The sequence below is a fragment of the Neoarius graeffei genome, chromosome 16 (genome assembly GCF_027579695.1).
Source record: "Neoarius graeffei isolate fNeoGra1 chromosome 16, fNeoGra1.pri, whole genome shotgun sequence".
In the NCBI taxonomy this organism is placed as follows: Eukaryota; Metazoa; Chordata; class Actinopteri; order Siluriformes; family Ariidae; genus Neoarius; species Neoarius graeffei.
The window spans coordinates 14,876,662-14,893,259 of NC_083584.1; the positions used below are offsets into that span (position 1 = coordinate 14,876,662).

Here is a 16,598-nt window from a genome sequence, read left to right on the forward strand (position 1 = left end):
TCACAAATTGCTCCTGTCATTTCTCCGGTTTGTTTATACTCTAACCAGAAATGATTTTGTCGGACGTTTTGTACAAAGCTTTTACGTATCGAATTTACTATGGAATCAATTTTGTGCCAAAATGTTCATACAATACTTTTGAAATATCAAACAAAAACGACAAATCAAAATACAAAAAAAGAAAAAAAGTCAATTTTTTTAGACTGGCAAACAAATTATTCGTGTAATCGTGCAAAATATCAGTCTATTACTCTTCAGAAACCTTTTATTTTTGTTCCGCGTCTTTCTCAGTTTTGTTTGACGTAATTTATTTTGGTTGCGATTCCAGCTTTCTCGTTTGCGCTCCCTGACTTTTTGCTTGCAGTTTTGGCACAAACTTCACGTGTGGGTGGGCTGTCCAGGAACGCATTCCCATTGGCTAACTTGTGTTTGACTGACAGCTACGCTCAGCCATTCCCTACTCGGATTCTGGCGGACTGTTTGACGAGTGACCGATCCATTGACGGTAAACAAGGATCGAGTGGACTTCAGTGGCGACTATGATATTGAATTTACACTTTGTTGAATTAATTCAATATCATAGTCACCACTGAAGTCCACTCCATCCTTGTTTACCGTCAATGGATCGGTCACTCGTCAAACAGTCCGCCAAAATCCGAGTAGGAAATGGCTGAGCGTAGCTGTCAGTCAAACACAAGTTAGCCAATGGGAATGCATTCCTGGACAGCCCACCCACACGTGAAGTTTGTGCCAAAACTGCAAGCAAAAAGTCAAGGAGCGCAAACGAGAAAGCTGGAATCGCAACCAAAATAAATTACGTCAAACAAAATTGAGAAAGACGCGGAACAAAAATAAAAGGTTTCTGAAGAGTAATAGACTGATATTTTGCACGATTACACGAATAATTTGTTTGCCAGTCTAAAAAAATTGACTTTTTTTTCTTTTTTTGTATTTTGATTTGTCGTTTTTGTTTGATATTTCAAAAGTATTGTATGAACATTTTGGCACAAAATTGATTCCATAATTTGCAAGCAATAAAAATAAAAATGCTCCGTTTCTCAAAATCAAGTGAATGTGGATAGAATAAAACAGTTATTCCACTCAGTCTGGTTGTACATGGCTTATAGCCAACTCGGTGCTACGCGCCTCGTCGGCTATCAGCTCGTGTACGACTCAATTTCGTGGAATATAGCATGTGACTTTTTGCATTAACATATTCTGACTGATTTTTTCTTCAACAAGCAGGAAAACTGTCAAAATATAATGTTAAAATACACTATTATGATGAGATTATTATGTCATTATCGCTAAGAGTAGCTCACATTTTGTTAGCTAGCTTCAAAGCTAGCTGGCTTTGTCGCTACAAGTTTTGATCCTTTAATCTTTGAAGTGATTGTTCATAAATCTTATTCGTATAAATACGCAGGTGATGATAGAAAATCGTGTGTGCTGATTGGTCGAGAAATTCGGACTATTTCTCGATAATCACCTCGAGCGGCTCGGCAAAATGGCGGCTAATCGCCTCGTCACTGTAAGTGAGGAAGAATTACAAATGATGAAAGAAAATGCTGTTCCTAAAAGCACTAAAGATGCTCTGAAGTTTGGTCTAAAACTATTCAAAAGTAAGGTGGGGTTGTGATTTATTTTATCAGTTTCAAAACAAAGTATTTTACGTGAGTCGGCGTACAAAAGTGACACAAGAATTTTTTTTAAATAATCACCTGTGTATTTATAGTAAAACTATTATCCGCCTCAGGCTCAGTGAATATTGGTAAATAATCACCTCGACTTCATCTCAGTTATAATTCACAGATATTCACTGAGCCTGAGGCGAATAATTGTTAAATGAATAATTGTTAAACCTTATTTTGTGAGATTACAAGCAGATTACAAGATTACAACTTTCCCCGAGTCTTTGTTAAACTGTGAAAATATCTTTTTTAAGCCAAGATACGACAGATAGAAATTATCATTTTGGTAATTTTTCATAGTTTTGGATAAACCACATCTAGAACATGGCTTGTCTTAAACTGTAGTAATTCAAAATGTTTATTTTTCCATCAGAAAAATGTTTTTCTCCAATTATATCCATTATATTATCTAATACCTAGCAACTTTGAAGTAGGTTTAAGCTCTGCCCACTTCATAATCGCACCATGTCACTGAAAAACTTGCTTTCTGATAAGTATATGAGTTTATGTCTCATTATGATATTCATTCAATTTCCTTTATTCAACCTTATCAATCACACAAACTAGAGCGAAGACACATTAAACCACGTAGTAGTTTTACTCAAAATCACTATTTTCTATATTCAGAACCAAAAAAAGACATTTCTAAATTCATGAAATTTAAGAATGAAATTCATTCTTATTGATAATTAAAGGGTTATTATAGAGGAATTTCCCAAAATGTTGATTATTTTTTGGACTTGTGACGTTTATACTGGAAAAAAATGGCACTGAATATTTTATGTAATAGTTTATTGTGTTTTTTATTAAACGATACTGAAATGACGTTCCAACAAGAGTCTTTCTGTGGTGTGTCTTTACAGTGAAATTCTTGACGTAAATATACAAATGTTGCCTCACTGAGGTAAATAAATGTCATTTTATGAAAATAAATTTACATGACAAAAACTTGATTGTGACTGTAGAATCTATTGATTTCAAAACTGAACTAATTCACCTGCAGTGTTTCGGCTTCAGTGTAAATAAAAAGTGTTCATAAATTATAACCTAAACGTTCATCTTAAAAAAACTAATGTTGTCTGTGAATTTTTACTGCTCGTTACCATGACGGGTCCTCAGTGTGTGTGTGTGTGTGTGTGTGTGTGTCCACAGACCATGTGGGCGGAGGTGAGGTGTGTGCAGGATGTGAGTCGCCTATCGCTGACCGCTTCCTGCTGCGAGTGAACGATCAGTCGTGGCATGAGACGTGTGTGAAGTGCGCCGTGTGTCTGAGCACACTCAGTGGGACGTGTTACTCCCGAGACCGGCTGCTCTACTGCAAACACGACTACGAGAAGTAAGACGAGAGTCTCAGTACAACCTCACACACACCAATTATACATCTCAGTATACATCAACACACACAAACACACCCCTAAACACACAAACACATATATATACACACACACAAGCACATATACACAAACACACACAAGCACACATATAAACACACACCTAAACACACATACACACCTAAACGCACACATATAAACACACACCTAAACACAGAAACACTGACCGCAAGTTGACCTAGTGGTTAGTGTGTCCGCCTCTCAATTGGGAGATCGCGAGTTCTACTCACGGTCGGGTCGTACCAAAGACCATCATAAAAATGGTACCTGCTGCCATCTGGCAAGGCACGCTGCAATACAGATGCGAGTGGGGAGTCAAACTCTCGCGGTTACCAGAGGACCCGCCCCCCACTGTAACCCTAGCTATGTAATAGGCCAGAGGCTGAGGGCTACGGAAACGGGGATCAGCGCCGCCCTATGCGCCACATGGCGTGGGAAGGACTTTGATTGATTGATTGATTGATTGATTGAACCACAAAACCACAAAAACACACACATGTACTCGCACAAGCACCCATATAAACACATAAACACACATCTATACAAACACACACGAGCACACACAAACACACTCCTATGCACACACAAACACCGACAAATGAAAACACATACAAAAACATGCACATAAATACACATGCACGAACACACACATAAAACTCACACCTTAACACGTACTCACACAAACGCACACATAAACTCACACATGAACCCACACACACTTTGCGTTCCTCGTGCTGTACGGCTCGCTCTTTCTTGAACCTGCCCTTGATAAGTGCTGAAATAACCTCCAGCATCACATTGTTTTTAATATTCTGACAGAAGGGAGATGTGGTTGTAGTTTAGAAGAGGAATGTAGCTCCGATAGAAATGAATCTCAGCTGTATGATATTCACATGCTGCAGAGTCGGGCGTTTGATTAAAGGAAGCTCCAGCAGTGACATCACAGGGGTCAGAGAGATGAAGGACGAACTCGCTGGCTGCTATCGCTGTTGTGAAAAGTGTCAGACACTGTGGGCCAGCAGCGGCTCTCCTCCACCGACACACATCTAGAGCTGTCTCAGGGAGGGCTGGGAAAGGAGAGGAGAGGCAGAGAATGAGGGAGGAGGAAAACAGATAGGAGAGAGAGAGAGCGAGAGAGAGAGAGAGAGAGAGAGAGAGAGAGAGAGAGAAAGGAGATGGGAGGATTTCAGACCAAGAAAAATAGTCACTCCTTGTACAGCAAGTTGAAAAAAAAATTCACTTTTACAAAAAAAACCCTCCATTCTTTCTTCATGACTGTCACAGAAATGTTAAAAAGTAACAAGATGTTCGACAGAAAACTTTAAAGGCAGCCTGAAATCAAAACGCTTCTGTAGCGCGTATAGAGTGTGGGTGGAGCACAGAGGACGGCAGGACAGCGTTTGGAGGCAGACAAGGTGATTTATTCTGACAACTTTTCAGTCTCAAAATCTTTAACTATACGTTTATTCATTCACACACACAGTCGTCTGGTCCCGGGTTGCGCTCCCTCTCCTCTCTCTCTGCCTCCTTAAATAGGGAGCGGTTACTGGGAAAACACACACACAAACACAGGTTAATTATCCTCAGGTGTCGCGATTCTGCCACTCACCTTCCCCGGCTCCACCCTCCTGTCACAGACCGGCGCTTGACCACGCCCCCGCTGCCACATACCCCCACCGCCCGACTCAGGCCGGGCGCTCGTCCGGCCGGCAGCCGACTCCCCCCCCCCTCGACGGGAGAGGAAGTCCGCCACGACCATCTGCGCCCCCGGCCTGTGGACCACCTTGAAGTTGAAGGGTTGGAGTGCCAGATACCAACGGGTGATCCGCGCGTTGGCATCCTTCATGCGGTGGAGCCACTGGAGGGGCGCGTGGTCCGAACAGAGAGTGAAAGAGCGCCCCAGCAGGTAGTAACGGAGGGCGAGGACCGCCCACTTAATCGCCAGGCACTCTTTTTCAATGGTGCTGTAGCGCCCCTCACGCACCGACAGCTTCCGGCTGATATACAGGACTGGGCGGTCCTCCCCCTCCACCTGCTGGGACAAAACGGCCCCCAGCCCTCTGTCCGACGCATCGGTCTGCAACACAAAAGGGAGAGAGAAGTCAGGGGAGTGTAAAAGTGGCCCCCCACACAGTGCAGCCTTTACCTCAGAGAAAGCCCGCTGGCACTGCTCCGTCCACTGGACCGGATCTGGCGCCCCCTTTTTAGTGAGGTCAGTCAGCGGGCTGGTGACGTCCGAATAATTAGGTATAAACCTACGATAGTAGCCAGCCAGCCCCAGGAACTGCCTCACCCCCTTTTTGGTCTTGGGCCTCGGGCAGGCCGCAATCGCTGCCGTCTTATTAATTTGGGGACGCACCTGCCCGTTGCCCAAGTGGAAGCCCAGATACCGTACTTCCACCCGCCCAATCGCACACTTCTTCGGGTTGGCAGTGAGTCCCGCCCGCCTCAGCGACCTAAGGACGGCCCTCAGGTGTTGTAGGTGCCGCTGCCAATCATTACTATAAATGATGATATCATCTAGGTAAGCGGCGGCATAGGTGGCGTGGGGCCGGAGGACCCTGTCCATCAGCCGCTGAAACGTAGCGGGCGCCCCAAACAGCCCAAAAGGAAGTGTGACGAACTGGTGTAAGCCGAACGGTGTGGAAAAGGCCGTTTTTTCCCGGGATAATGGAGTCAAGGGGATCTGCCAATATCCCTTCGTCAAATCCAGTGTCGAGTAAAAGCGAGCCGTGCCTAGTCGATCGAGCAGCTCATCAATACGAGGCATTGGGTACGCATCAAATTTAGACACCGCGTTGACTTTTCTATAGTCCACACAGAACCGGACCGAGCCGTCGGCCTTGGGAACCAAGACCACCGGGCTGCTCCAGTCACTGTGGGACTCCTCGACGATGCCCATTTCGAGCATGGCCTGAAGTTCTTCCCGAACCACCCTTTTTTTGTGTTCGGGTAATCTATAAGGACGGCTCCGCACTACCACCCCCGGGGGCGTCTCTATGTGGTGTTCTATGAGGTTAGTGCGACCGGGCAGGGGCGAGAACACATCCGAAAACTCGGCCTGCAACTGGGCGACCTCCGTGAGTTGGGTCGGGGAGAGGTGGTCTCCACAGGGGACCGGAGAGGTACGCGATGCCAATGACCCTTTTTGGACCTCCGGCCCCAGCTCCGCCTTCTCCGGAACTACCGACACCAACGCCACGGGGACCTCCTCGTTCCAAAGTTTCAGCAGATTGAGGTGGTAGATCTGTAGTGCCCCCCCCCTGTCCGTTCGCCTAACCTCATAGTCGACGTCCCCGACTCGCCGTGTGACCTCAAAGGGCCCTTGCCACTTGGCGATTAATTTGGAGCTCGACGTGGGCAACAGGACGAGTACCTTATCTCCCGGAGCGAACTCTCTAAGGCGCGTGCCCTTGTTGTACAGGCGGGCTTGCCGTTCCTGGGCCTGCCGCAAATTCTCCTGAGTTAGGTGGGTGAGAGTGTGGAGTTTTGCGCGCAGATCCATAACGTACTGAATTTCGTTTTTGCTCGGTGAAGGTCCCTCCTCCCAATTTTCCCGCAGTACATCTAAGATGCCGCGCGGCTTACGCCCATATAATAATTCAAACGGGGAGAACCCCGTGGAGGCTTGGGGGACCTCTCGCACTGCAAACAACAAGGGTTCGAGCCACTTATCCCAGTTACGTGCGTCCTCACTTACGAATTTTTTGATAATATTCTTGAGGGTGCGGTTGAACCGTTCAACTAAACCGTCCGTCTGTGGGTGATAAACGCTGGTGCGGATCGGCTTAATACCCAGTAGCCCATACAGTTCGCTCAGTGTTCGTGACATAAACGAGGTGCCCTGGTCAGTCAGAATCTCTTTCGGGATTCCAACCCGGGAGATAACGTGGAAGAGGGCCTCCGCAATACTGCGTGCTGAGATATTGCGAAGAGGCACCGCTTCCGGGTATCGCGTTGCATAGTCCACCAGAACCAATATAAAGCGGTACCCTCGTGTTGACCGATCTAATGGCCCGACGAGATCCATCCCAATCCTTTCGAACGGGGTCTCGATTAATGGTAGGGGGCGCAAGGGCGCTTTTGGAATGGCCGCTGGATTTACTAACTGGCATTCGCGGCACGCCGTACACCACTTACGGACGTCGCCGCGAATCCCCGGCCAATAGAACCGGGCCATTATCCGGGCGAGTGTCTTATCTTGCCCGAGGTGTCCAGCCATGGGATTAAAGTGAGCCGCCTGAAATACCAATTCCCGGCGGCTCTTTGGAATTAGCAATTGGGTGACTCGCTCTTTCGTCTGAGTGTCCTGCGTCACTCGGTATAACCTATCCTTCAAAATGGCAAAATAGGGGAAGGACGGGGTGGCGCCCGGCGGGAGCGTCTGACCATCGATTACTCTCACTTGGTCAAACGCGTGTCGCAGAGTCTCGTCTCGCGATTGTTCCAGTGGGAAATCCGCGAGGGATTCCCCAATAGAAAGAGGAGGGGCCGGTGGCTCCTCACTCTGTCGCGGAGATGACGTAGACGGCTCTGCGACCGCAGCTCCAGCCAAAGCGACACCGGGACCCTCCCCTGTTAACCGGCAGGACCCACTCTTTATTAGGCGTGCCATTAAACCCCGAAATCCCGGCCAATCAGTCCCCAAGATCAAAGAGTGGGTAAGGCGAGGATTAACCGCCGCCTTCACTATCGATTTCTCCCCTCTGAAATGTATGTGGACCAACACCAACGGGTAGCTGTGAATATCCCCGTGCACACACAACACCTTCACCCCTTGTGCTCCCCCCAATGCCTCGCCTTGCACCAGGCTTTGGCGGATTGAGGTCTGATTGCAACCTGAATCCACCAACGCCTGATATGTAGCCCCTTGTACACTTACCGGTATGCGATACGCTCCGGCCCGATCGAGGGCAGCCTCTGGCGCGTCGGGGATCCGCACCACCGCCCCCACTTCCATCGCTGCACACTGTTGCTGCAGGTGGCCCGGATCCCCGCAGCGCCAGCAAACCGGCCCGGGCCTTCCCTCTGCAGCTGTGTTCTGGGGCTCACTCACCTGAGGGGGGGGAGAGACAGACACAGAAGGGAGAAACGGGAGGGCACCACGGGTGCGGCGGGCCGGCTGAGGTGGAGCCGGCCCCCGCCTCCGCGGTGGGGGAATGGGGCGAGGACGGGACACGGGGGGGGGGGGGGGGGAGAAAGAGAGAGAGAAGAGGAGAAAGAAGATGCTGCCGTCCGCTGTCCTGCTGCAGGAACAGCCGCCAGATGATCCTCCGCCAGTCCCACGGCCTGATCCAGCGACGCCGGGCGGTGGCACTGGACCCACTCCGCGGTTCCAGCTGGTAAGCGGGCGATGAACTGTTCCAGCGCCACCTGGTCGAGGATTCCCTCGGCGTCGCGATCTTCGGCCCTCAGCCACCGCCAGCAGGCGTCCCGGAGCTGCTGGCCGAACGCGAACGGGCTGCCGACTTCCTCCATCCGCAGCGCGCGGAAGCGCTGGCGCTGCTGCTCCGGCGTGCGCCCCACGCGCTGGAGGACAGCCCGGCGAAGGTCGGCGTAGGCCAGCCTGCGATCGGCGGGGAGCTGTAGCGCGGCCAGCTGCGCCTCTCCCGTCAGGAGGGGGAGGAGGCGCGCCGCGCGCTGCTCCATCGGCCACCCCGAGGCTTCGGCGACCTGTTCGAACAATGTGATGAAAGCCTCGGGGTCGTCCTGCGGGCCCATCTTGGTCACGGTGAGGGGAGACGGGCCCGCGGCCGGGGCGCTGGTGGACCCCGCCGACGCGAGGAGACGCCGGAACGCCTCTCGATCTTCCTGCTGGGCCAGCACCAGGGCTTCGAAGCGGCGCTCCTGCTCCTTTCGGAGCGTGACAAGTGCCTGGTGCTGGCTCTGCTGAGCCGTGGCGAGGGCGTGGACCAAGTCCGTGAACGGGGAGGATTCCATGGGGCTGCTGTGTTGGTGTTCCACCTGTTCCCGGGTTTCGGCACCACTGTAGCGCGTATAGAGTGTGGGTGGAGCACAGAGGACGGCAGGACAGCGTTTGGAGGCAGACAAGGTGATTTATTCTGACAACTTTTCAGTCTCAAAATCTTTAACTATACGTTTATTCATTCACACACACAGTCGTCTGGTCCCGGGTTGCGCTCCCTCTCCTCTCTCTCTGCCTCCTTAAATAGGGAGCGGTTACTGGGAAAACACACACACAAACACAGGTTAATTATCCTCAGGTGTCGCGATTCTGCCACTCACCTTCCCCGGCTCCACCCTCCTGTCACAGACCGGCGCTTGACCACGCCCCCGCTGCCACAGCTTCATTTTATTTTGCTTTGCTTACTAGCATGGATAAAAACACGGATAAAAACATTTTCACCTCCAATATCAACTCTGATCGAGCCAAAACCCTGAACCGGGTTCACTTACAAACACAAGAGGAAAATTAAAGTTTTGGGGGTTTTTTTTCATTCATCTCATCTCATTATCTCTAGCCGCTTTATCCTGTTCTACAGGGTCGCAGGCGAGCTGGAGCCTATCCCAGCTGACTACGGGCGAAAGGCGGGGTACACCCTGGACAAGTCGCCAGGTCATCACAGGGCTGACACATAGACACAGACAACCATTCACACTCACATTCACACCTACGCTCAATTTAGAGTCACCAGTTAACCTAACCTGCATGTCTTTGGACTGTGGGGGAAACCGGAGCACCCGGAGGAAACCCACGTGGACACGGGGAGAACATGCAAACTCCACACAGAAAGGCCCTCGCCGGCCACGGGGCTCGAACCCGGACCTTCTTGCTGTGAGGCGACAGCGCTAACCACTACACCACTCTGCCACCCAGATATTTATATATACATTAATTTTTATACTAATTTTGTGCAAGAGAATGCACATTCACCTGTTCATACATCATGTTGAGGAACAAACTAACGTTAATGGCGCTAAAATGCCTGGAGAGACGCCCCAGGATTGTCCGCTTTGCTTATACAGACTTCTCGTGCAGTGGGAAAAAAATGCACTGCTATGTGTTCCATATGTAGAAGAACTATCAAGGAGACGACGGGGACAACCTCGAACTTCAATTGTCATTTGGCGAGACTCCACCCAGAGAAGGAAGTGACACGCTATGTTCATTACTCTGTTGATAGTGGGCGGGGCTTGCTTGCTGAGCGATGAACTACCTGTAGCTAGTGTTAACCTTCTCTCATGTTATTTGCCCTGTTGATAGTGGGTGGAGCTTGCTGAGCGATGAACAAGCTTTTTATCTGTAGCCTGTTAACTAAAATGGGGCAGTCGAGCAGGAACGCTAGTCCAACACAACAGCAGAGACACTTTCACATAAAGGCAGCAACAGCCAGCGTCAAATGGTGCAGATGGAGTCTTGTTTTCAAACTTGACTCTGATCAATAGTGGCCTCGACTTGAAATTTTCTTTAATGACGTGGACTTGACTCGGATTTGAACACTGGGGACTTGAGACTGAACTCGAGGTTTAGTGGCTCGACTACAACACTGGTTCATACGATCAAATCTAATCATAAAAAGAGCGTACGAAGCAACCGCACCTCCGTCTTCCCTCAGTACACTTCTTTACTCCTCTTATCTTCTTTATCTCAGATAACTATAACTGTTAAATTCTGTTCTTTTCATCGATTCTGGAGAAAAATGTCCATATTCCAAAACAACAACCAAAAAAATACACACCTCCTTTCAGTGCTTCTTCAGAAGCTCCATGCCCCAAATCCCTGGACGTGCATCGCCACAGCAACGACATTAATAGCACTTGGCTTATCTGACCAAAAGAGAAATGTATCTTTCTCATAACTGAAGCAAAACTAACATTATCATATAAAAACATCATCAAACAAACGACGTACAAGCACACAAGTAAAAGTAAAAACTAGCGAGAGTTACAGTGGTGCTTGAAAGTTTGTGAACCCTTTAGAATTTTCTATATTTCTGCATAAATATGACCTAAAACATCATCAGATTTTCACACAAGTCCTAAAAGTAGATAAAGAGAACCCAGTTAAACAAATGAGACAAAAATATTATACTTGGTCATTTATTTATTGAGGAAAATGATCCAGTATTACATATCTGTGAGTGGCAAAAGTATGTGAACCTCTAGGATTAGCAGTTAATTTGAAGGTGAAATTAGAGTCAGGTGTTTTCAATCAATGGGATGACAATCAGGTGTGAGTGGGCATCCTGTGTTATTTAAAGAACAGGGATCTATCAAAGCCTGATCTTCACAACACATGTTTGTGAAAGTGTATCATGGCACGAACAAAGGAGATTTCTGAGGACCTCAGAAAAAGCATTGCTGATGGCTGGAAAAGGTTACAAAACCATCTCTAAAGAGTTTGGACTCCACCAATCCACAGTCAGACAGATTGTGTATAAATGGAGGAAATTCAAGACCATTGTTACCCTCCCCAGGAGCGGTCGACCAACAAAGATCACTCCAAGAGCAAGGTGTGTAATAGTCGGTGAGGTCACAAAGGACCCCAGAGTAACTTCTAAGCCACTGAAGGCCTCTCTCACATTGGCTAATGTTAATGTTCATGAGTCCACCATCAGGAGAACACTGAACAACAATGGTGTGCATGACAGGGTTGCAAGGAGAAAGCCACTGCTCTCCAAAAAGAACATTGCTGCTCATTTACAGTTTGCTAAAGATCACGGGGACAAGCCAGAAGGCTATTGGAAAAATATTTTGTGGACGGATGAGACCAAAATAGAACTTTTTGGTTTAAATGAGAAGTGTTATGTTTGGAGAAAGGAAAACACTGCATTCCAGCATAAGAACCTTATCCCATCTTTGAAACATGGTGGTGGTAGTATCATGGTTTGGGCCTGTTTTGCTGCATCTGGGCCAGGATGGCTTGCCATCATTGATGTAACAATGAACTCTGAATTATACCAGCAAATTCTAAAGGAAAATGTCAGGACATCTGTCCATGAACTGAATGTCAAGAGAAGGTGGGTCATGCAGCAAAACAACGACCCTAAGCACACAAGTCGTTCTACCAAAGAATGGTTAAAGAAGAATAAAGTGAATGTTTTGGAATGGCCAAGTCAAAGTCCTGACCTTAATCCAATCAAAATGTTGTGGAAGGACCTGAAGCGAGCAGTTCATGTGAGGAAACCCACCAACATCCCAGAGTTGAAGCTGTTCTGTACGGAGGAATGGGCTAAAATTCCTCCAAGCCGGTGTGCAGGACTGATCAACAGTTACCGCAAGATGTGTAATATTGTATCATTTTCCTCAATAAATAAATGACCAAGTATAATATTTTTGTCTCATTTGTTTAACTGGGTTCTCTTTATTTACTTTTAGGACTTGTGTGAAAATCTGATGATGTTTTTGGTCAAATTTATGCAGAAATATAGAAAATTCTAAAGGGTTCACAAACTTTCGAGCACCACTGTATTTGTTTAGATTGGTTGTTTTGTTACAAAACTACAGTGACCCAAGTGTGGAGTGTAGATTTGTAGCTAAGCTAGCAAGGAAAGTAACATTACCTAGTATAGTATTTTGAAATATGCATGTGTCTATGTGGCTCTAAAACCCTTCACAAACTTCACGAATGTATACCACGATCAAGCCAAGTGACTTTATTGTCATTTCAATCATATACGTATCTTACAGTACACCATTAAATGGAACAATGTTCCTCCAGGACCATGGTGCTACATAGGACAACACAGAGCTACATGAAACTACACAAGACTGCACAGAGCTACACAGGACTACATAAAGTGCACATGTTCAAAAAGCAAAATAGTACAATAATTTTTAAACCAGGGCAATAGTAAAAGCAAAAAAGACAAAAAACAGTAAAAGACAGCGCAGCACCAACCAGTAACTAGAGACTCGCACATAGTTCTTGCACCATTCTGTGTAAACACACAAGCAACCACTGTGAGTCTTACGATTTCTGTCAGCACAAAATACAGTGATTCTATCTAGTAGAATCAACTCTGCTGGAGTCAGGTGTAGTCCAGATTATTGTCCATGGAGCAGCCATTGGAAAGGAGGATGGACAGGAGACCTGGCCAGCTATCTCTGGCTACAATTTGTTTTTTCTGTTTCCTCACACACCCACTGCTTACAATACTCCCTCTCCCGGCCAATGGCCCTCTCATCTTTCTTCTTCTTTGAAGTTATTTGAGCTTGGTAAAGAACAAATTGGTATATTACCATCACCAGTTGGTATGGAGTATGGTTCACCATTTCTCTCACTCCCACCATGCCCTTCCCCACGAAGGCCTGCCCCCTGTTACTGATTCACTGCAGTAATGTTGTGTGGCTCAGTCCAAGTCACTTTGTTTGTTTCTCATTTACAAAGCCAGGGCTGTGTGTGAACACTGCATTTTTTCAGCACACACACAGAACAGACAGCAGGTGAACCATAACAAGATATTGGCTGAATCTGACAAAAAATTGTAACGGATTAGAATTGATGACTGCTCCTTAAACTCATCTCATCTCATTATCTGTAGCCACTTTATCCTGTTCTACAGGGTCGCAGGCAAGCTGGAGCCTATCTCAGCTGACTACGGGTGAAAGGCGGGGTACACCCTGGACAAGTCGCCAGGTCATCACAGGGCTGACACATAGACACAGACAACCATTCACACTCACTTTAGAGTCACCAGTTAACCTAACCTGCATGTCTTTGGACTGTGGGGGAAACCGGAGCACCCAGAGGAAACCCACGCGGACACGGGGAGAACATGCAAACTCCGCACAGAAAGGCCCTCGCCGGCCACGGGGCTCGAACCTGGACCTTCTTGCTGTGAGGCGACAGCGCTAACCACTACACCACCGTGCCGCCGCTCCTTAAACTGTTCACGTGTATTAAAAGTAGGTGTGTTGTATGCATATGATATGTAAATAAGGAACTAGTGGGCAGAGTTTGTTTCCATGAATTTGAACCTGATTGATCACTAGTTTAGACATCATACAACAGTTTCATGAAACAGTCGCAGAATGATTCGTACAGCATGCTGTGTGTCTTTCAGTCTGAGTTTTGTCTTTGTCTTTAAGCCTGGATTATTTTATTCATTTCTTAATTAAAGGACAAAAAATAAATTTCTTCATTTTTTCTGTACTTCCTTCTTTTCTTGACTTTTTCACACTTTATTCATTTTTTATCTCTATTTATCTTTTTCATTCCCCCTTTCTCTGTCTTAATTTTTCTTTTCAGTGACTGTCCTTCTCTTTCGTTCGTTCTTTTTTTCTTCAATTCTTTTTATTTCCTTCTTCCTCCTTTTTCTTATTTTCTTTCTGGCTTGCTTTCTTTATTTGTTTAATTCATCTTCTTAGTGTAACAACAGATATAAAAACAAAATTTCCATGCGCAGTCAGTTAGTTGTCAGAGAGATTAATGGTGGTATTAGTTATTAGTTATCACATGGTCTTCCATAACACTCAAAAAGAGTATCATGATGATGAGTGTGATGATGAAGAGTGTGATGATGAAGAGTATGAAGATGAGTGTGATGAAGAGTAAAAGATGAAGAGTGTGATGATGAAGTGTGATTAATAAAACAAAGATGAGTGTGATGAAGAGTATGAAGATGATGAAGAGTGATGAACAGTAATGAAGAGCATGAAGCTGAAGAGTATGATGATCAAGAGTATGATGAGAAATATGAAGTGTACGATGATGAACAGTATGAAGATGAACAGTATGATGTAGAAGAGTATGATAATGAAGTGTGTGATGATGAAGAGTATGATGAATATGAAGATGAAGTGTATGAAGATAAAGAGTACAATGATGAACAGTATGATGATGAGTATAGAGATGAAGTATATGAAGATGAAGAGTGTGATGAACTGTATGAAAATGAAGAGTATGATGATGAAGAACATGATGATGAACAGTACAAAGATGAACAGTACAATGATGAACAGTATGAAGATGAGCAATATGATGATGAACAGTACGACTATGAACAGTATGATGATGAACTGTATGGAGATGAAGAGTATGATGATGAACAGTACAAAGATAAACAATATGATGATGAACAGTATGAAGATGAAGCGTATGTAGATGAACAGTATGAAAATGAACAGTACGACGTGAACAGTACAAAGACGAAGAACATGAAGACGAACAGTATGAAGATGAAGAGTATGATGATGAAGAGTGTGATTATGAACAGCATTAAGATGAGGAGTATGATGATGAGTGTGATGATGAACAGTATGCTGATGAACAGTATGAAGATGAAGAGTATGAAGACGAACAATGTGATGATGAGTGTGATAAAGAGTATTAAGATGAAGAGTAGGAAAATGAAGATTATGATCATGAAGCGTATGACGATGAACAGTATGAACAGTATGAAAATCAAGACTATGATGATGAAGAGTATGATGATGAGCAGTATGAATGAACAGTACAGAGATGAAGAATATGAAGATGAACAGTATGAAGATGAAGATTATGATGATGAAGAGTGTGATTATGAACAGCATGAAGATGAAGAGTGTGATGATGTACAGTATGATAATGAACAGTACAAAGATGAAGAGTATGAAGATGAACAATTTGATGATGAAGATTGTGATGAAGAGTATGAAGATTATCAGTATGATGATGAAGAGTGTGATGAACCGCATGATGATGAAGAGTGCGATGAACAGTATGAAGATGAAGAGTATGATGATGAAGGGTGTGATGAACAGTATGAAGATGAAGGGTATGATAATGAAGAGTGTGATGAACAGTATGAAGATGAAGAGTATGGTGATGAAGAGTGTGATGAACAGTATGAAGATGAAGTGTATGGTGATGAAGAGTGTGATGAACAGTATGAAGATGAAGAGTACGATTATGAAGAGTGTGATGAACAGTATGAGGATGAAGAGTGTGATGAACAGTAAGAAGATGAAGAGTGTGATGAACAGTATGAAGATGAAGAATAGTATGACGATGAAGAGTGTGATGAACAATATGAAGATGAAGAGTATGATGAAGGGTGTGACGAACAGTATGAAGATGATGAGTATGATGAAGGGTGTGATGAACAGTATTAAGATGAAGGGTATGATGATGAAGGGTGTGATGAACAGTATGAAGATGAAGAGTATGAAGATGAAGGGTGTAATGAACAGTATGAAGATGAAGAGTATGATGATGAAGAGTGTGACGAACAGTATGAAGATGAAGAGTATGATGATGAAGGGTGTGATGAACAGTATGAAGATGAAGAGTATGATGAAGGGTCTGATGAACAGTATGAAGATGAAGAGTATGATGATGAAGGGTGTGATGAACAGTATGAAGATAAAGAGTATGAAGATGAAGGGTGTAATGAACAGTATGAAGATGAAGAGTATGATGATGAAGAGTGTGATGACCAGTATGAAGATGAAGAGTATGATGAAGGGTGTGACAAACAGTATGAAGATGATGAGTATGATGAAGGGTGTGATGAACAGTATGAAGATGAAGATAATGATGAAGAGTGTGATTAACAGTATGAAGATCAAGAGT

General features: G+C 45.5%; 1 protein-coding gene across 1 annotated transcript in view; it reads left to right on the forward strand.

Annotated features, from left to right (window-relative positions):
* The window catches only part of lmx1al (LIM homeobox transcription factor 1, alpha-like), a 104,753-nt gene that overhangs the window by 17,933 nt on the left and 70,222 nt on the right, over positions 1-16,598 (forward strand). The window contains exon 3 of the mRNA XM_060942545.1: positions 2,844-3,027. Within this exon, the coding sequence (XP_060798528.1) occupies positions 2,844-3,027 (184 nt within the window). The remainder of the gene's footprint in view (positions 1-2,843; positions 3,028-16,598) is intronic.